This window comes from Panthera leo, chromosome E1, assembly GCF_018350215.1.
Source record: "Panthera leo isolate Ple1 chromosome E1, P.leo_Ple1_pat1.1, whole genome shotgun sequence".
NCBI lineage: Eukaryota > Metazoa > Chordata > Mammalia > Carnivora > Felidae > Panthera > Panthera leo.
Window position 1 is genome coordinate 41,020,571 of NC_056692.1, and position 19,959 is coordinate 41,040,529.

At 47.7% G+C, this 19,959-nt stretch overlaps 2 protein-coding genes across 3 annotated transcripts; both read left to right on the forward strand.

Moving 5' to 3' along the window:
- Positions 1-6,665: 6,665 nt before the first annotated feature.
- PSME3 (proteasome activator subunit 3) lies at positions 6,666-11,774 on the forward strand. 2 transcript variants are annotated; one of them, XM_042915562.1, is made up of 11 exons: positions 6,666-6,933; positions 7,629-7,661; positions 7,782-7,844; positions 8,043-8,147; positions 9,047-9,095; positions 9,637-9,749; positions 10,016-10,084; positions 10,225-10,292; positions 10,392-10,446; positions 10,568-10,654; positions 11,533-11,774. In XM_042915562.1, exons 1-11 carry the CDS (start codon positions 6,892-6,894, stop codon positions 11,611-11,613), a joined length of 765 nt encoding a protein of 254 aa, XP_042771496.1. In that variant the 5' UTR covers positions 6,666-6,891; the 3' UTR covers positions 11,614-11,774. The 2 variants fall into 2 exon arrangements, with proteins under 2 accessions (XP_042771496.1, XP_042771495.1); XM_042915561.1 differs by lacking the exon at positions 6,666-6,933 and adding an exon at positions 7,398-7,524.
- A 1,621-nt stretch (positions 11,775-13,395) lies between these two features.
- Positions 13,396-19,702, forward strand: AOC2 (amine oxidase copper containing 2). The gene is made up of 4 exons (XM_042915560.1): positions 13,396-16,275; positions 18,098-18,383; positions 18,618-18,747; positions 19,072-19,702. The coding sequence occupies exons 1-4, from the start codon at positions 14,688-14,690 to the stop codon at positions 19,336-19,338; spliced, it is 2,271 nt and encodes a 756-aa protein (XP_042771494.1). The 5' UTR covers positions 13,396-14,687; the 3' UTR covers positions 19,339-19,702.
- Positions 19,703-19,959: the final 257 nt, after the last annotated feature.

Sequence of the window (19,959 nt, forward strand, 5' to 3'; positions counted from 1 at the left end):
AATAAATTATGGTGTTATTCATTCAGCAGAATACCATGCAATCATTAAAAGAAAATAAAGTAAACTTGCTTTTTATTTGGTTCATTTGGCCACTTTGAGAATAGTCTGAAGCAGGGCAAGGGTGGAAGCAGGGAGACCAGCTAAGAGGTTTTCCATGAATTGAGGCAAGAGATGATTGATTGTCAATTGAAATAAAAATTATAGGCAGTATACATGGTATGATTTTATTTGTACAGAAAAAAACATGGTATATGATATGATGTTACATGTTACAGGAAGTGATACACAACAAGCTGTGACTGAACAATAGGACAGAGACTTTTTCTTCTACTTAATGCAAGTTTGTATTGCTGGGTTTTGTTTTGTTTTGTTTTCCACAATAAGCCTGTAATTCATTTACAACAAAATCAAACCTTTATAGAAAGATAATATAACAAATACAAGAAGTTATTATTTTTTATATTCTCCATTAAGGTGTGTTTTTCCTATGGATTTTAACACAGTTGTATTTGTACTTATAACCTATCTGCAATTTTTGTATCCTGCTTTTAAAATTTAACATTACAGGGGCACCTGGGTGGCTCAGTCAGCTAAGTGTCCGACTCTTGATTTCAGCTCAGGTCATGATCTCAGGGTTCATGGGTTCGAGCCCTGCATTGGGCTCTGTGCTGACATCGCAGAACCTGCATGGGATTCTCTCTCTCCCTCTCTCTCTGCCCCTCCCCTTCTCTCTCTCTCTCTCTGTCTCTCTCTCTCTCTCTCTCTCAAAAAAAAAAAAAAAAAAAACAAACTTTAGGGGTGCCTGGGTGGCTCAGTCAGTTAAGCGTCCAGCTTTGGCTCAGGTCATGATATGGCAGTTCACACTTTTGAGCCCCACGTCGGGTTCTGTGCTGACAGCTCAGAGCCTGGAGTCTGCTTTGGATTCCATATCTCCCTCTCTTTATGCCCCTCCCCCACTCATACTCTGTCTCTCTCTCTCTGTCTCTCTCTCAAAAATAAATTTAAAAAAATTTTAAACCTTAAAATTTAACATTATATATTATTTTTCATTTTGCTACATAATTTTCATAGTTGTCATTCTCATGGCTGCATTACATCCAATGAGTGACCTTAATGTATTTTTTTTAATTTTAATGTTTATTTATTTTTGACAGAGAGAGAGAGAGAGAGAGAGAGACAGAGCATGAGCGGGGGAGGGGCAGAGAGAGAGGGAGACACAGAATCTGAAACAGGCTCCAGGCTCCGAGCTGTCAGCACAGAGCCCGACCCGGGGCTCGAACTCACAGACCGTGAGATCACGACCTGAGCCGAAGTCAGACGCTCAACTGACTGAGCCACCCAGGCACCCCAATGTGTTTCTTTTTTGCTGGAAATTTCCATCGCTTCCAGTTTTGGTGGTTACATTCATGCTGCCATGAAGAGCTGACTGATGCCTTGTGATAGGGTCTCACAATTGGGATTTCTGAATTAAAGGAGCATGGCTATTCCATGTCTACTGATTAACATTAGCAATTGCTTTCAAAAAAGGTTGCACATAATTACATTCTGCCTCCAGAATGAGAGAGCCTGTTTCACGATGTGTTGGCCAGTATTAGGTATCATATATCTGAGGAACATGGGCTAAAAAATGGCACTTGCCTGTCATTTTAATTGGCATCATCTGTTACTTGTATATACTGGCTTGCTGTAGGAGTTCCTCTTTTGTGAATTTTCTGTTTCCATCCTTTGGCTCATTTATCTGCTAGGCCCTTAATATTTTTCTCAATATTTTTCATCAATCTGTGTGAAGGGTCTATTAAGGTGTTTTCCAGATGTGGAAAAGTTTCAAAGTTTTATGAAATCAAATCTTTCCTTTTTTTCTTGGTGACTTATATTGCTTAGAAGGTTGTACTAAATAAATAAATAAATAAATAAATAAATAAATAAATAAATGTTAAAATTAAATTCTATTAAAAAAAAAAGACAGTTGTTCCCACTTCCAGAAATAACTTTCCTATTATTTTAAGTGTATGTGACCTTTCTATAACTGGTATTAGATGCAATGTGTGGGACTAGATTGCTCTTCTCCTGGTATTGCTAACTAATTAGAGATTACAACCTTTTTCCTCTTGGGTCTTTCAGCATGACACCCCCTCCCCTCCAACACATACACAACCTGGAGGAGGTGAATGGAATCATCCCCAAAGAATTCTCACCTTGGCCTGGTTTGGCCGGTTCATAGTTCTACATTTCTTCCTGCTTGGCTGCCACCAACACCATCTCAGAAAGGTCCAGAGATGTAATGAGCTTTTAAAGCCAAGAGCATAGGGACACCTGGGTGGCTCAGTCGGTTGGGCATCCGACTCCGGCTCAGGTCATGATCTCCCAGTTAGTGGGTTCTGGCCCCGTGTCGGGCTCTGTGCTGACAGCTCAGAGCCTGGAGCCTGCTTCCGGTTCTGTGTCTCCTCCTCTGTCCGCCCTTCCCATGCTCATGTCTTGCTCTGTCTCTCAATAATAAATATTTTTTTAAAAAACTAAAAAAAAAACAGAGAAGAGCATATAGAGATTACAACTAGGGACTTAGAAGTCTAGACTGCCTGGGTTCAAAACCTATCTTTGTCATTCCCCAGCTCTGACCTTGAACAAGTTGTTCAACTGCTCTGTGCCTTGTTTTCTGATTTATAAAATGAGAATAATAGTATATGTCACATAGAGTGATGTGATGATTAAATAAACTACTAATATTAAACACAAAGAGCAATGCCTGGCACTTAGTAAAGTGCCTGTGCCCTGCTGCTTGGGGAATATGTGACAGTCAGCATGCATAATGCTTGAGGGATTGTCAATAATGGACAAAATACACTGTCATTGGGGTGCCTGGGTGGCTCATGTGGTTGAACATCAGAGTCTTGATTTTGGCTCGGGTCATGATCTCACAGTTGTGAGACCAAGCTCCACGTTGGGCTCTGCACTGGGCCTGGGGCCTGATTAAGATTCTCTCTCCCTCTACCGCTTATGTACTGTCTCTCAAAAAACAGTACCCTAAGTCATCAATTCAATAAATATTTATTGAGGACCTACTATGTGCTAGTTACTCTTCTACCTCTGTAAGGATACACTAATGAACTGTTCTAGTAGTTTATATTCTGGAGGAGAGAATTTGACAGTAAACTTATAAACAAATAAGATGATCGGTAATGGTAGGTATTAAGGGTGGAATTGTGTCCCCACAAAATGTGTTCAAGTCCTAACCCCCCAGTACCTGTGAATATGGCCTGATTTGGAAATAGGGTCTTTGCTGATGATCAAGTCAATCAGGTCATTAGGTTGGGCCCTAATCCAATTTGACTGATGTCCTTTAAAAAGGGACAATCTGGATACAAAGATGGATGTGGGGGTGCCTGGGTGGCTCAGTCGGTTAAGCGTCCATCTTCGGCTCGGGTCATGATCTCACGGTTCATGAGTTCAAGCCCCGCGTCAGGCTCCGTGCTGACAGCTTGGAGTCTGGAGCCTGCTTCGGATTCTGTGTCTCCCTCTCTGTCCCTCCTCTGCTCACACTCTGTCTCTGTCTCTCTCTCTCTCTCTCAAAATAAATAAACATTAAAAAAAGAAAAAAAGACGAGACTAGCCTACGGTCCTCCAACCCCACCACCATCTTCCTTGTTTTCTCCATCTGGCATACTTAAAACAAACAAAACTGTGTACTGAAGTATAAAACACATATAGAAAAGGACAAAAATCCTAAATGTACAACTCAATGAATTTTCACAAATGAACACACCCATGTAACTGTCCCTCGACTCCCCTCCCCCATGTCCCCTTCCAGTTGCTACTCACCCCAAGGGTAAACAATACCCTCAGTTCTAAAACACCATAGATTAGTTGTTTTGAACATCATGTAAATGGAATCATACATTATGTACTCAGTGGAGATGGGGGAGGGAGGGGTGATAAATGATTAGGGAAATGACTTTGCAGTGTGGGAGAGTAAACTTGTCAAGAGCATGTAGTAGGCTCTCAGGCAGTGTTGTGCACCCATTTGAGATCTGTGAACATGAATTTAAGGTGAGACCAGTCATCGGTGATCACGTTTGATTCACAAGCACCAAGAATGAACGGTTTGTTAAATATAGTGGTGCCCTCGACAACTGTTCGCTGAATAAATAAATAAAAAATGAGTGGAGTATTACATAAAACATTTGGATAGGAGAGGAAGGGAAATAAAGAAGGAATGTGTACCCTGTATCCATCTTCTTACAACCTATCTGAAGACAAAATACAATTATTTGAGAACAAAGTCATATTTCGACAAGCACAAACATATTAAGTTTTCAACTTAAAGTTACTGATTCTGAAAGAAATGCAGGGCAATGGCATACTTACCATAGGATGAAGTTGATTTGGGAAAGGATTCCTGAGGTTCCAGATCAGAGTTCAAAAGTTACCAGGTGCAAAGTGTTAACAAAAAGCAGAGGTAAAAGAGAGAAAACTAGCAGACGTTAATAAGCAAGATCGGCAGTATGGGCTATGTCGTATGTAGTCTGGAAGAAATGGAAAAGGACTTTGAGTTTGGAAGCAGGGATGATAATAATTATATAGTTTAAGGAGTAACCTCTTCATGCTAAGCACTAGCAGGTAGCATATCCGACTGCTGGCTGCTATTTATCTGCTGCCTGCCTTGTGTTCAGACACTGTGCTAGTTCTTTTTTCTTTTTTTTTAATTGCCACGGGCTTTCTTTCTTTCTTTTTTTTTTTAACGTTTATTTATTTTTGAGATAGAGACAGAGCATGAACGGGGGAGGGGCAGAGAGAGAGGGAGACACAGAATCAGAAGCAGGCTCCAGGCTCTGAGCCATCAGCCCAGAGCCCGACGCGGGGCTCGAACTCACGGACCGCGAGATCGTGACCTGAGCTGAAGTCGGACGCCTAACCGACTGCGCCACCCAGGCGCCCCTGTGCTAGTTCTTTTACATATTTCTAATTTCCAATATTCACAAACACGGAGTTACATATTATTTATTTGTTACCAAAATTCCATTTTACGGATGGGGGATTTGAGACTCAGCGTTTCAGTCATCTTCCCCAAAATATCAGTTAGTAAGGAGTTGGGGTGGGATCTGCAGCTAGGTCTGATTCTGAAGACCCCAGTCAGTGGCACTTCATTTAACCGCGTATTCCCACCATCTCTCTTGTGCTTCCCACATTATTCCTGGCCTGCCCAGGAATAATGCTGAACGGCCAGAATGACCCCAAAATGTAAATCAGACGACCTGCCTTTGCACTTAATCCAAAGTGTTTTCCTAACAATCCTGCCACCCCACTCCCACCCGCAATTCACTAAGGAGTCTTTCAATTTCTTCAACAGAACAACCTCTTCCCCTCCCCAGGGCATTTGCCTGTGCTGCATCTCTAAGTACCTTGTACCTTCAGAGCCTCTTCCCCTCACTCTTCCCCAGTTAAACCCTTTACATCCTCTAGATCCTCCCTTGTCACACCATCTGAGAGGCTGTCCTTGGCCATTCTACGTAAAATAGACCCCTGGTGTTCTCTATGTCAGTCACTTGTTTCCTAATATTTACCATATTTTGCAATTATGTTGTCAGGTTATTTTCTAATGTCTTTCCCCAGTATTAAGACCCAGGAGGCCAGAGAACTTGACGCTTGTTTACCTTTGATGTCCCAGAGATGTGCTTTTCAATACAGGAGTGTGGCACCTCTGAACTGAGATGTACAGTATGTATAAAACTCATACTGGATTTCGAAGACTTAGCATGAGAAAAGAGTGTATAAGATCTCATTCATATTTTTATATTGATGACATGTTAAAATGATGTTTGGATAAACTGGGTTGAAGCACTGATCAAAATTACTTTCACCTGTTTTACTTTTTAATGTGGCTACTATCTAATTTTAATTATATAAAGAACATTATTTCTAGGCTCCGGGACAACGCTGTCCCACGGCCTAGTGCAGTGTCTTCTACTTTATTGAGTGAAAGAACCAATGTTAAGAGACAGACCGAATGAATGGATGAGTGAAGAGATACGGTCTCTGCCTTTTATTAGGAGAATGGATATGGCGTTTGTCGTGGAAGTCAGGAGATCTGGGTTCTGGTCCAGGATTTACTGGAAACACTGTGTAGCCTTGGACAAGCACTGCCCGACTCTGGGCGCCAACTTGCCCATCAGGCAGGCAGCTGTTCTCTGAGGTCTGGAAGTGTATGAGAGTAAGTGGCGGAGAAAGGCGGGGAAGCCTGGTACAACAGAACTTGTCTTCAGTTGGCTCTAGCCTAACACTAGAGCTTGGGCCGACGGGAGGAGGCAGCAAGAGTCACAGACTAGAACCCCCGAGCCCAGCGCCGGGACCGCCGGCTTCCTCGGTCCCACGTCACTGGGGCGCGACGGCGTTGTCCGTCCTGTCCTCGAGGCGGCTGCGGTTCAGAAGGTCCCTTCGGTGAAGGCGAGTGCCGAGCCGACAGAGGGTCAAACAGTACTCGAGTGTCTCTAATGTTCAGTTTTCGGCAAACTACCTTCTGCCGCCCTCCCCACTTCTTCACCCTTACCCGCTCAGGAAGCCGGGAGATAAGACTCCAGCCCGCCGCGTCCAGAGCTAGACCTCAGCGCGGCTGCGCAGAGCACGTGCTCATCCTCGCCGGAGTCCCGGCGATTGGCTGTGACGTAACTTCCGGCGTGAGCGGCGAAAGCCGGGAGGGCGAGCGAGAGAGCGAGCAGGCAGCAGGCAGCAGGCGGGCGGGCGGACGGCACGGAGGGAGGGTGCAAGCGAGCAGTGAGTGAGCCAGCGAGGGCGGCCGAGTCCCTAGAACAGCCGAGATTCCTCCCGTCCCTCTGACCCCCTCCCCGGAGCCCACAGCGCCTCCGGTCTCCAGTGGAGCGGACACGGCCCGGCCCGGCCATGGCCTCGTTGCTGAAGGTGGATCAGGAAGTGAAGCTCAAGGTAGCGGCACCGGTCCGGGCCTCCTTACCCCTCGCTTCGATCTCCGAGCAGTCTGACCGGCTCCCCACTCCCCATGGCGTCTTTGTCTCCCTGGGGACACCAGCTCTGAGCTTCCGCTCGGCTCAGCCCAGCCCCCCACTCCCAGAGATGGCACCGGGGGAGAGGATATTATAGGGTGGCCTTCTAAACCGCGTCTGGTGGTGGAGAGCCCCTGGGAGACCTCCGCGGACACGTGGTGGACTCAGCACTGTAGGCCAGTGACAGCTGGAAGTCCCCCAGCCCAGAAACGTCCCCCCCGCCTCCGGATGCTACCGCTGCTCTCCCCCTACCCTTGGCGTCAGGCCTGCCTGGTATCAAAGGCTGGGTCTGGATGGGGATGGCACGTTTGTGAGCTCACACCTCCCCTCTCTACCTGTCTTTTGTTTGCTCTCAAATTCAGACAGCTTCAGACACTGGAGGGAGGGTGGGAGGGAAGACAGGTGGGTGCTGCTCTTAAGCCCCGCTTCCCTCTCCGAGATGGAGAAATGGATCCTCAAAAAAATAAAGTATTTACAGTCTGGGGGCCTCTCAGCTTCTCATTACAATTACAAGGTGAGGGGAAGACAGCTGGATTTGGGTTTTCCCATCCTGCCCTTACCTCTATTGGCCAGGTACTGACTTGGCTGTTACTGAATTGCTCTCTTTGTTAATTTTAGGTTGATTCTTTCAGGGAGCGGATCACAAGTGAGGTGAGTACAATAAACAGAAACATAAGTGTTGGTTGGTAGTTGGGAGTTTCCAAAGAAGAGATCTGTAGAGAGAGACCATCCCACAATTATTAATTGAGCTGTATTTTCCTTCATCTGTAGGCAGAAGACTTGGTGGCAAATTTTTTCCCAAAGAAGTTGTTAGAACTTGATAGTTTTTTGAAGGTGAGAGACCCTTTTATTTTCTTCTGATTCCCCAATTTTTTTGGCACTGGTCTTTCTGTCAAGTGGGACAAATCATGTGTTGATTCTGTTTTGTTTTGTACTGTAAAACACTCTCATTTCTTGCCCTTCAAATGAAATACTTCTTTGTTCATTTTGAAAAGACTAATGTTGTTTTGGGGGTGGGTGTCTCTCTTTCAGGAACCAATCCTAAACATCCATGACCTAACTCAGATCCACTCAGACATGAATCTCCCAGTCCCTGACCCCATTCTTCTCACCAATAGCCACGATGGACTGGACGGTGTGAGTGTCCTGTGTTTTTCTTTGTATTCTGGAGCAATAGGTTCTCTATTCTCTGTTCTCTATTTCCTGGTCAGTTTGAACATGTACGAGGAGACAGCAGGATTCGGATCTAGGAACAAGGGCTCTTACAGACATGATGATTCCAGTACACCCCTTTTCAACCCTAATTTTCATTTATAGCATGAAGTGTATAACCTAATGCTCCACTGTCCTGGAGTGAGTTCCAAATAGGACTAATAGCTACAGGTTCCCTCAAGTTATCTGGTCTGTCCCTCTGGCTCTAAGCAAGATTTTTCTTACCCATCCGAATGTCTTGAGCATTGTTTACAGGATGTGTAGTTCTTGCTATAGAATTGTAGTCCCTGTCTTTGCCCCTGCATCTTTAGCACCTAGCGCTTGTCAAGTTGTTCGTTCACATTTTAAAATAACACTGATAACACTGTATTGTTGTTTGAATTACTGTCTCATCGATAGAGCTTGCAATTCTGGAAAGCAGAAACTGTCTTAATCATCTGTATCCCCAACACTTAGTACTGTACCTGCTACATGTATTAAGTGCTAAATACATGTTTGTTGATTGAATATTGTGCTTCTTTGTGGAAGCAGAAGATTTGTACATATTCCCTTAATTATCCTCATCTTGCATTTAATGGTTCATTTTCCCTGTTGTGTATAGTATCCACCCCCTCCCCTAATTGCTTAATGTGTTATTTGAAAGGAAAAAGTGTAAGTTGTTTTGTGGCAAGAATGTTTTCTTAAAGCCTTGTGTGTGCTTAGTAAATTGTGCATAAATTAATAAAACAACTTATGGGGCCAAAGAAGGGATTGGACTTGCTTGAAGGGTGACTTGTGATGGGGGTATGTCAAGAGCAGGCTAATTCCCGTCTCTGTGTCCTTAGCCCACTTACAAGAAGCGAAGGCTGGATGAGTGTGAAGAGGCCTTCCAAGGTAAGAGCCTGCCCCACCTTACCCACTCCCTGGCTAGCAACCTGAGCAGGAGGATTGGGTCTGGTGGTCTCCTGGTCAGGAGATAGAATCAGATTTTATTTTTCAGAGTTAGCATTCTCAGATTCTCCAAACATAATCATTATTTAGCACCCAAAACCTAATTTCCCAATAAACAGAGAGGGTTTAATGTAGTGTGGACTGCCAAGGGAGAGAGATTAGAAGTGGCTGCACATCTCAGATTTTTCACAGAAGTCCCAGTTTTGTGTTATTTTCTCTTCCTTAGTAATATTGGTACATTAAATCTTTAGAGCATATTTTAATTTCTTTATTCTTCAGACTTTGGTTATACTTTAGACACTCCTTCGCTAATACGTACATTTTCTCTTTTTGATTCTCTTGGTGGTGTCATGGTTTGCAGATAGGGTTGTGATAGATAAAAGGCAGAGGTCATAGCATCTCATGGGTTTGGGAAGAAGAGAGAAAGGTGGGGGGTGTTAATGTCCTCCCTACCCCAAGCATTTGACCTTCGTGTCCCTGCCAGGAACCAAGGTGTTTGTGATGCCCAATGGGATGCTAAAAAGCAACCAGCAGCTGGTGGACATTATTGAGAAAGTGAAACCTGAGATCCGGCTGCTGATTGAGAAATGCAATACGGTGAGGCGGGGGCTTGTGACCTATGGGCTGACCCCATAGCCCCAGACCCAAATAGCCTGGCTTGAACTGAAAAATGTTGGATGTGCATTGGGAGGCATGGAGGTTATAGGGGGGTTGGCACATTAAGTTTCTTGGCTCTTGTGCTTCTGACATGTGGCCCTAGCGGCATGAATTGTATACTTTCATGGCTTCAGCAGAAAAGGCAAGGGTCCTCATTTATATACTGTATTATTTATCATATGTATTTTGGTCCCCTCACCCTCCAGGTCAAAATGTGGGTACAGCTCCTGATTCCTAGGATAGAAGATGGGAACAACTTTGGGGTGTCCATTCAGGTAATGTGCTCGTATTACAAACTGGAGAGGAAGGTTTAGGAGGTTTACTTTCCTTTCCCCTGCTTTGCCTGTTTTCCCTTTCCCTTTGGTCTGCTCTCTGGGTGACTTGGAAGTGACTTGACCCACTTGGTTTTTTTTAGGAGGAGACAGTTGCAGAACTAAGAACTGTTGAGAGTGAAGCTGCATCTTATCTGGACCAGATTTCTAGGTAGGGCTGCTTGGGCCTGGCCCAGGAATCAGGGACTGGTGATGTGGCAAGCACTGTCCAGGGTCTCCTGCAGCTTCCTCCTCTTCTCTCTCCTTCCAGATATTATATTACAAGAGCCAAATTGGTTTCTAAAATAGCTAAATATCCCCATGTGGTAAGTAAGGGTTTGGGGGTCTGAGGGTGGAAGTGGAAGGAGAGGGAGACCGTTTCTGGGCAAGAGCTGCCTGTGCGCAGTCTGGCGTCGGGAACTAGCCTGTTCTCTGCCCTCCTTTCAGGAGGACTATCGCCGCACCGTGACAGAGATTGATGAGAAAGAATATATCAGCCTTCGACTCATCATATCAGAGTTAAGGAATCAATATGTAAGTAGCCTGACATATTATCTGACTGCCCACGGTCACCCTGGCTATTAGTTCTGGGGATCATTTTCTTGCTGTGCTCTGGGGGTCAAGACAGGGGATGGAGTACGATAAAATGAGTAGGATAAATTCTCATCAACTGAGTGTTGAGAACCATGAAATCTTTGGGAGCACGTAGCTGGGGGCCCCCTTTCTCTTTGGACAGCAGGGAGTGCAGTGCAGTGTAGGCGTGAAGATACGGGCATTAGAGTCAGACAGGCTTAGGTTCAGAACCAATTCTTCCTGTAATCTGTGGCCTTGGGCAGGTTGTTGAACCTAAAACTCCAGTTTCTTCATCTCTAAGATGAAACTTAGAGTATCTACAGCGCCCAGGTGGTTTTTAAAAGTGAGTGAAATAGGGGCGCCTGGGTGGCTCATTCGGTTAAGTGTCTTGACTTTGACTCAGGTTGTGATCTCGCAGTTCATTGGTTTGAGCCCTGCGTTGAGTTCTGTGCTGATAGCTCGGAGCCTGGAGCCTGCTTTGGATTCTGTGTCTCCCTCTCTCTCTCTGCCCCTCCCCCTGCTCACACTATGTCTCTCACTCTCTCAAAAATAAACATTTTTTAAAAAATGAGTGAAATAACACATCAAAGACCCAGTGTAATTGTTAGTACATTAGGTGCTCAGTAAATGTTAGTTGTTGCTAGACACTTGGGTCCTGGGAAGTACCCGGGAATCCCGTGTGTGGGTATTAGAGAGGGGAGGTGGCCACCCTGAATTTGCATTCCGGTGAGTGAGATTGGGATTATGCGTATGATTGCTTAGGGATTTGTGGTTGGTATCTTGTTTCCTTGGGAAGTTGGGGTGGAATAAATGTGTGATTTTCTGACCTTTTCTCCCAGGTCACTCTACATGACATGATCCTGAAAAATATCGAGAAGATCAAACGGCCCCGGAGCAGCAATGCAGAGACACTGTACTGAGGCCAGGGCCAGGGCCAGGGGACTCTGTGAGTCTGGCTCAAGACCGACATTGCCTTGGTTTGTTACATGACTATCGTGATGGGGAAACTGGCTGGAAATAGTAATCACACCTCTCTCTGTTTTTAGTTAGAGTCTAATGAAACTCTCATGTAGTTCTGTGACGTGTTTACCTCTTTTTTCAGGCCTCAGGAACTCTTCTATTTCCTTCCCTAATACCCTACACCCGACCTGTCCTAATTTCTGGAGAACTCCAGGTTTGTGTGTGCAGGATATCAGCACAAGAATATTTGTGTTTTCTCTCCCTGCCCTTTCCCTCCTGTGTCTTGGGCTTTGTGTTTTTTTCTTTCTTTTGATTAGTTGATTAGAAGCTGAGGGAACTGGAAGGAAAGTGCTAGGTGTTTTTTAGGAACTGGAGTCGGGGGGGACCAGCTCCTCTCCTCTGACATAAGGTTAGTGTCTCTTGCCACTGTGTGGGACATTGGATCCTCCCTCGCACAGTTTCCCTGGTAATGACTTAGGGTTTCCCATTCACATACCTCCCACCTTGAACCTGATCATGACAAGAAACACCTTAGGCCTTCAGCCAAATCCCTAGCTCCTTGAGATGTTTTTATAACTAGGATTTTCACATACACATATGTGTGTGGTATACACAGACAGAGCATATGCCTTCCTACTCTGTTACCTGATTTCCCCATCCCTTCATCTGTGGTGTTGTCCCATACACCCCCCCCCCCCCCCAATCCCATGAACCCTGTCACACATCATTCAGAAAGTGATAGTTGTCTTAGTCCTCACCCCCCAGGGCCCTTTGTTTTGCTATTATAGCCTCTTGGTGCCCAGAGGCTGGTAAGTTGGAGGAGAGCTAAGAGATGAGAAGCAGAGGATTTGGGGAAGGCCCCTTTCTCTGTGACTCGGGTCCTTTTGGGCGTTATTGCAAAGGATGGTCCTCTGACTCCTGGTTGCCTCTTCCCAGGCCAGTTGTAAATGGGGTGGGGCTGTCTGCAGCTGTGAGGGCCAGATGCTGCTGCTCCTGCTGGGCTTTCCTATGGGAAAAATATTTCTCTTATTTATAGTATTGTGCTTCCAAGGAAAGCAGCACCTGTGTGTGTGTGTATGTGTGTGTGCGTGCACACGTGCACGTGCGCATCGTGTGTATGTGAAAATCTGCTGGGCAAGTCAAAACTGTAGAAGAGTTGCCTCCTATCTCTCTAATCTTCCAGAGATATCACTTGATACAGCTTTTCTGTTAGCCGTCATCAAACCCCCACTTTTTCATTCTGCCACTACTGGAGAGTCCGTATCTGCAGTCAGCCTGCCAGTGACTCTCAGTATCTGTTTCTGACTTTTATTCTTCCCCTGTCTCCTTGCCTTCAACCCCAATCACATTTCCGCCCAGATGCATCATTTTTACTCCCAGTATGCTGTAGAGAAGGAGTCAGGATGCTGTCTTCCCATGAATAGTACTCAGTAACAAACCAATTGCATTTTAGTTGGGCAGTGCCCCTACCCACCCTCCAGATCCCTTCCAGCTGAAACCCTTCCCTACTGCCACCATGTGTTTCTCAGTTTCCCTTTTTGTTTGTTGGATTATTCTGCCCTTTCTTCTCACTCTACCACCCTTGGATCGTAATGTAAAATTCTTTTACCATGTCAAGAAATTATTAAAAATGCAGGTACTTTGACCTCTTTCTAAAGCTGCAGATCCTGGTGCGATATTCTGGTGACTAGGGACATACCCGTACTCAAGTGCGTGCACATGGGCACACCCACCTCCACATACACCGCCAGCCACCCTGTTGGGGATTTTTATACCAATTGAGCTCTTTTCCCTAAAATAATGGGAAGACTGAGATTTCCGCCAACCCAGAGGCCGGGGTGGTCCTTCATTTGTGTTCAGTCTGAATTAACGTGAAAGTTTGCTCTTCCCGAACCTAAGCTGCTTGTCTCTCTCAAGATCCCAGCTCCTTCCTCTCTTCCTTGGTGATACCCATGAACTGCCAGTAGAGGCCACTCTAGTTCCACGTGTGGGGAATCACCTGGCTCAAGGCACACCCTACCCTGTCATTTTCTATACCTTATACTAATTTTCCCCACTGAGTAGTGGCTTAAATTTCTTGAGGAGATACCAGGGACTCCTGGTTTTGGTTTTCCAATGACTTGGAGGGCTGTCTAGGACTGTAGCTGAAATAAAGTTTCCTTAACTTCTACCTTGCAAAGTAGCCTTCTGGTATCCAGCGATCCCCTCATTGTCTGCAGAAAGAGATTTGAGATCTTGAACAGCGGAGGAACATTTGCTGTATTTGGTTTCAGAGCTTGGTACCAGTAGCTAACAGTTTTTGAATGCCTCCCCTGTGTTGGGCTCTGTTAAGCACGTTATGTGCATGGCCGTGTTTAATTTTCATGAATCTTGGGTAGTTTACCCCTTCTTGTAGGTGAGGACACTGAAACTCATGATAAGTGACGACTCTGAGGTCCCACAGCTTAGGGACGGGGTGGGTGGTGATTGGTGTACAAATCCGACTGCTGAGCCCAGGTGCTCACTGCTTCTGTCCCACTAACTAGGTGAGAGGCCTGATATTACAAAGCAGGGGCTTGGCCTTTGGCAGCTGGCCAAGTGCTTCTTGCTGAACTGGGTCCTGGGAATATTGGGGGTAGTGCCCGCTAGGAGGTAGGAAAATGGATAGTTCCGTGCCTGGGTGTAGCACACAGCACTTCACTGGGCATCTGAGATCTGCATTCTGCCTCAGACCCATTCTGAGTGAAAGGTAGAGCTTACAGTTAATCCCTTGAGTCTAGTCTGAGTGACAGTGATCAGAACTCTTACCAGTGCTGCCACCAGGAGTTCAGGGGCAGGGGACAGGCTGTGCACGTGGATGTAGTGCCTTGAGCCAAACCACGGAACAGAAAATTGGAACAGAATTATATAAATTAAAGTCAGAAATTTCCTGTCCAGCCCACAGGGTGGAGTTTTCTCCATTCCTATCCATCCTACTGAATATAAACCCTGATTTGATGTCAGTAGGGGGAAGGAGCAGCTGGTAGGACTCACATTTCAGCTTTCTGAGTTCACCATGAATCTCAAGGTAGTCCTTGTGTTCCTGGCACTGTCCCTCATTACCATCTTTGCCCTGGCCTATGTTTTGCTGACCAGCCAAGGTGGCTCCAGCCAGCCTCCCCGCTGCCCCTCTGTATCCCCCAGTGCGCAGCCCCGGACACCCCCCAGCCAGAGCCAGCTGTTTGCAGACCTGAGCCCAGAGGAGCTGACGGCTGTGATGAGCTTCCTGACCCAGCAGCTGGGGCCAGGCCTGGTGGACGCAGCCCAGGCCCGCCCCTCGGACAACTGCGTCTTCTCGGTGGAGCTGCAGCTGCCCCCCAAGGCTGCTGCCCTGGCCCACCTGGACAGGGGGAGTCCCCCGCCCGCCCGGGAGGCACTGGCCATCGTCTTCTTTGGCGGACAACCCCAGCCCAACGTGAGTGAGCTGGTGGTGGGGCCGCTGCCGCACCCCTCCTACCTGCGGGATGTGACGGTGGAGCGTCACGGGGGCCCCCTGCCCTATCACCGACGCCCCATGCTGGGAGCGGAGTTTGCTCAGATGTGGAAACATTTGAAGGAGGTGGAGCTACCCAAGGCACCAGTCTTTCTGGCTTCTGTCTTCAACTACAATGGCTCCACTCTGGCACCTCTGCATGCCACCCCCAGTGGCTTGCGCTCAGGGGACCGTGCTACCTGGATAGCCCTCTACCATAACATCTCAGGTGTTGGGATTTTCCTTCACCCAGTGGGGCTGGAGCTACTGCTGGACCACAGGGCCCTGGACCCTGCCCGCTGGGCTGTCCAGCGGGTCTTCTACCTTGGGCGCTACTATGCAGACTTGGGCCAGCTGGAGTGGGAGTTTAAGGCTGGCCGGCTGGAAGTTGCTAGAATTCCTCTACCCCTGCCGGATGGGGCTTCATCCCTGAAGTCCCGAGCCCCCCCAGGTCCTCTCCCCCCTCTTCAGTTCTCACCTCAGGGCTCCCGATACAGTGTGCAAGGGAACCTGGTGGCGTCCTCCCTCTGGACATTTACGTTTGGTCACGGGGTGTTCAGCGGCATGAGGATTTTTGATATTCGGTTCAAAGGCGAGCGAGTGGCCTACGAAGTCAGTGTCCAGGAGTGTGTGTCTGTCTATGGTGCCGATTCACCCAAGACAATGATGACCCGATACTTGGATAGCAGCTATGGACTTGGCCGTCACAGCCGGGGCTTGGTTCGGGGAGTGGACTGCCCCTATCAATCTACGATGGTGGACATCCACATATTAGTGGGCACTGGGGCAGTCCAGCTGCTCCCGGGTGCTGTATGTGTGTTCGAGGAGGCCCAAGGACTACCCCTTCGGAGGCACCACAATCACCTTGAGAGTTATTTCTATGGTGGTTTGGCTGGCTCAGCCCTTGTAGTCAGGTCTGTGTCATCCGTAGGCAACTATGACTACATTTGGGACTTTGTATTGCACCCAAATGGGGCTCTGGAAGGGCGGGTCCATGCCACAGGCTATATCAACACGGCTTTCCTGAGTGGGGGTGAGGAGAGCCTCCTCTTTGGGAACCGCGTGGGGGAACGAGTGCTGGGGGCGGTGCACACGCATGCCTTCCACTTCAAGCTGGACCTGGACGTGGCAGGTGAGTGCTTGGGTGAGGATTGAGAGTTGGGGTGGAGGAGAGGGAAGGGAGACCCCCAAATCAAGCCACAAGCAGAGAGTGGCGTGCTAGCACCACGATCTATTGTGGCAACAGAAAGGGACTGGTGTGTATTCAACTGCAGTCAGCCCGAAACACCGGGCTGACCTGGCACAAGAGGAGGGATGCCCTCACCCGGCTCCCCTGACTTGCTGTGAAACTAGCGATTGTGAAACTAGTTCAAATGCAATGGCTGTGCCTGGCTGCCTTAGTCTCGAGTGACTCCGCGGGTAGTGAATTTGCCCCGTCATTTGGGGCTGGAGTTGGGGCTCTGAGATTTTCCTAACGGATTCTGAGGGTCAGTGGTTATGGGGAAAGCAGGAAAAGGAAGCAGTCTAACAAGGTTTTCAGAGTAGAGGTGGTCCTGGGGCATAAGAAGGGTGGGGACACTAGTTGGGGGTTGCCTCACAGGATTTCGTAAAACTAGACAGAGTACAGTGGCCCCACCATCCTCCTGGGGAGGGTCATTTCATCTCTGCCAGCACATGTCATAACCAGCCCTCCAGTGACACAGCAGGCATGTAAGTCGTGCTGCAAGTGTAGAAAGGGATTTCTCAAGTGGGGCTCAAAGCACAGAGAGGACTTACTGTTCCTGGCAGATTTTTATCAAGAACAAAATAACTAACTTAATAAATCAAAGACTAGGAGACCCAGAAAGGAAAATAGAAGTCTCCGGCCCTTTGGCCTAAGGAGGGTGGGGGGAGATAGGACAAGAAGGGACTGGCCAAGTATAATGCTCTGCAACTACACATCTTGTGACACGTTTTCTATCCTCTTGATTATAAAGACATCATTTGGGGTGGGAGGAAAACTAAGAACATTCCATGTTTGAAATGAGCATCTTAACTATTCTTTGACGTATTTGGAACAGGACTTTTCTGATGTGAAGTTTCTCTTGAGCGTTTCTGGTATTAAAGAGCCTGTCTAGGGGTCCCTATAGTGCGCAGCCCAGGCGCCTGCATACGGACAGCCTGCAGAGGCACTGGGCTCGGTGCAGCGCTCTGTGCACCATGCCAGGTGCCTTCACAATAGGTCCTGTTTAAAGGAACGGACAGCCTGAGCCTGCAGAAAGAGTATACGCATGTGCCAAGTGGGAAGAGGAGTGTACATTATGAGTGCAATCGAATCCCGGGGAGGTTTCAGCCAATATAAAATCTAAACCGACTCACTTCTGAAAAAGAAAAACCAAAGTGGTCCCCACCTTGTGGAAAAAGGAAGCAAAATATCAGAGCTGGGAGAAATATGCAGAGCACCCTGGGAAGGGGATTGGGTGTTTCCAGCCAGCTTCTCCAAGACAAATCTCTCTTTCATAGTTAACAAGAATGTCACTAGCCACCTGCATATTCTTTTCCACTTACAGAGCTCAGCCACAGAACAGCTCTTACTATGCCCGCTGTAGAGATTCAGAAAGAATCAGAAGAGCCAAGAATTGGTCCAAGATCTACTAGGTAGACCAGTTGCTACGTTGTCGGATACGTTAGCCACTAATCACGTGGCAACTGAGCACTCAAAATGTGGCTAGTGTGACTGAGGAACTGCATTTTTAACTTAAATGGGTCTAGCCACTTGTGATCTTAACCGTACTGAACAGGGCAGGTTCAAAGAAGATGGGCCAGCACTCGAATCCAGACCTGGGTCCCAGCACAGAGTGCTCTCTGATGAGCTCTGCTGCCCCTTGTCAGGCCAGTGCAGTGGGCATCATGGGGGAACCAAGGGACCGTCTCACCTGGTGTGGACCTCCTTTCCCCCCTCCTCCCCCTGGCAGGGCTGAAAAACTGGGTGGTAGCTGAAGACGTGGTGTTTAAACCTGTGGCAGCCCCTTGGAGTCCAGAGCACCAACTGCAGCGCCCACAGCTGACTCGGCAGGTCCTGGGAAGGGAGGACCTGACAGCTTTTTCCTTGGGAAACCCCCTTCCCCGCTACCTTTATCTGGCTAGCGACCAGACTAATGTCTGGGGTCACCAGCGCGGGTACCGAATCCAGATCCACAGCCCCCTCGGCATTCACATGCCCCTGGAGAGCGACATGGAGAGGGCCCTCAGCTGGGGGAGGTGAGGAGGGCTCTGGGCACTGGGTGGTAGGGAAGGACTGGTCCGCTTCCCCATCCCAGCTCTTGGAGACCCCAACTCACTACCCTTAGCCTACCATTCACCCCCCTACCTCTAAGATCCAAGTAGATATGGAATGGGGAGTGGTCTCACACAGAATCTGATCCGAAAGACTTCTAGGCCAGTAATGGACCCTGACATTTTCTGACACCACCTTCCTTCAACATTCCTGGTCAGATACCAGCTCGTGGTGACCCGGAGGAAGGAGGAGGAATCACAGAGCAGCAGCATCTATTACCAGAATGACATCTGGACACCCACCATGGCCTTTGCTGACTTCATCAACAATGAGACCCTCTTAGGAGAGGTTGGTAGCCCTAGAGGCAGAGGAGAGGGTCAATTTATGCCCAATGTCTTGGCTGCCCAATCCCTGACCGTAGGTTGGAGGGCATGGTAGGTTTCCAGTTCTCAGATTCAGGGGCCAACAAGGGTCACTCCTCTTGGGGTGAGATTAGCTCTGAGACCCTGACCACTCCGACGCTTCTAACAGGATCACCCCGCCTACAATGTGGGTCCAGGGCTGGGCAGAGGTGGAAGCAAGGCTGAGGCTAGGGGCTGGGCATCGTGGCTGAGGGGGGTGGTTCTCTGGGTCTTGCCTCCAAAGTCTTTCAGCCTCTTCCTCTTCCTGCAGGACCTGGTGGCTTGGGTTACGGCCAGCTTCCTGCATATCCCCCATGCTGAGGATGTCCCCAACACTGTGACTCTGGGGAACAGAGTTGGCTTCTTGCTCCGACCCTATAACTTCTTTGATGAGGATCCTTCCATCTTCTCCCCTGGCAGCGTCTACTTTGAGAGGGACCAGGATGCTGGGCTCTGCAGTGTCAACCCTGTGGCCTGTGTCCCCCACCTGGCGGCCTGTGTCCCAGACTTGCCCCCTTTCTTTTACCAGGACTTTTAGCCCCAAGGGTGTGGTGGGACATGGAGGGAGGTTGCTGAGATGTTTGTACCTTTCTCTCTGTTCTCTCTTCCTGCTCCCTTGACTCTTACCTATTAATGTTCCTTAGGAAACAGCCTCCCATACTATACCCTTATATATCCCCTCCATTAATTCCTATTTTCAGTTCATTTTAAATGATGAATTTATACAAATGATATTATTAAAATATTCAAGCAAAAACATCACAATTCTACCACTCAGAAATAGCTAGTGTTCACATTTGGTGAATGTTATGCCAGACATTTCTTTATGCATATGCATTGAAATGGAAGAATAGATGGAATTTTGTAAAAATAGATGGTGTGTGTGATTTATAATAAAAGGTATTACAAGATTTTTATTGCTTGAATTTCTTCTATTTGACTTTTGAAGTATCTAGAATCTGGCTTCCCCCCTCTCCCCCCCCCCCGCCCCCGTGCCCCCTCCAACCCTCCCTCCCCCCCCCACCCCCCCCCACCCCCCGGGGAATATTAAGGACTCTGGCTAAGGAAATTAGCAATGGAAGAAGAGAGGGCAAGGGGGATAGACCTGGCCAAGGAATGCTGCTTGGGAAGCTACAGGGCTGGGGGTGGGGGTTCCCTT

Coding starts and splice junctions, on each gene's coding strand:
- PSME3 (XM_042915561.1), top strand. CDS start 7,450: ATGGAGAAATGGATCCTCAAAAAAATAAAGTATTTACAGTCTGGGGGC. Junction 7,525..7,628: donor CTTCTCATTACAATTACAAG/GTGAGGGGAAGA, acceptor TGTTAATTTTAG/GTTGATTCTTTCAGGGAGCG. Junction 10,085..10,224: donor ACTTTGGGGTGTCCATTCAG/GTAATGTGCTCG, acceptor GGTTTTTTTTAG/GAGGAGACAGTTGCAGAACT.
- AOC2 (XM_042915560.1), top strand. CDS start 14,688: ATGAATCTCAAGGTAGTCCTTGTGTTCCTGGCACTGTCCCTCATTACC. Junction 16,276..18,097: donor GCTGGACCTGGACGTGGCAG/GTGAGTGCTTGG, acceptor TCCCCCTGGCAG/GGCTGAAAAACTGGGTGGTA. Junction 18,748..19,071: donor ATGAGACCCTCTTAGGAGAG/GTTGGTAGCCCT, acceptor CTCTTCCTGCAG/GACCTGGTGGCTTGGGTTAC.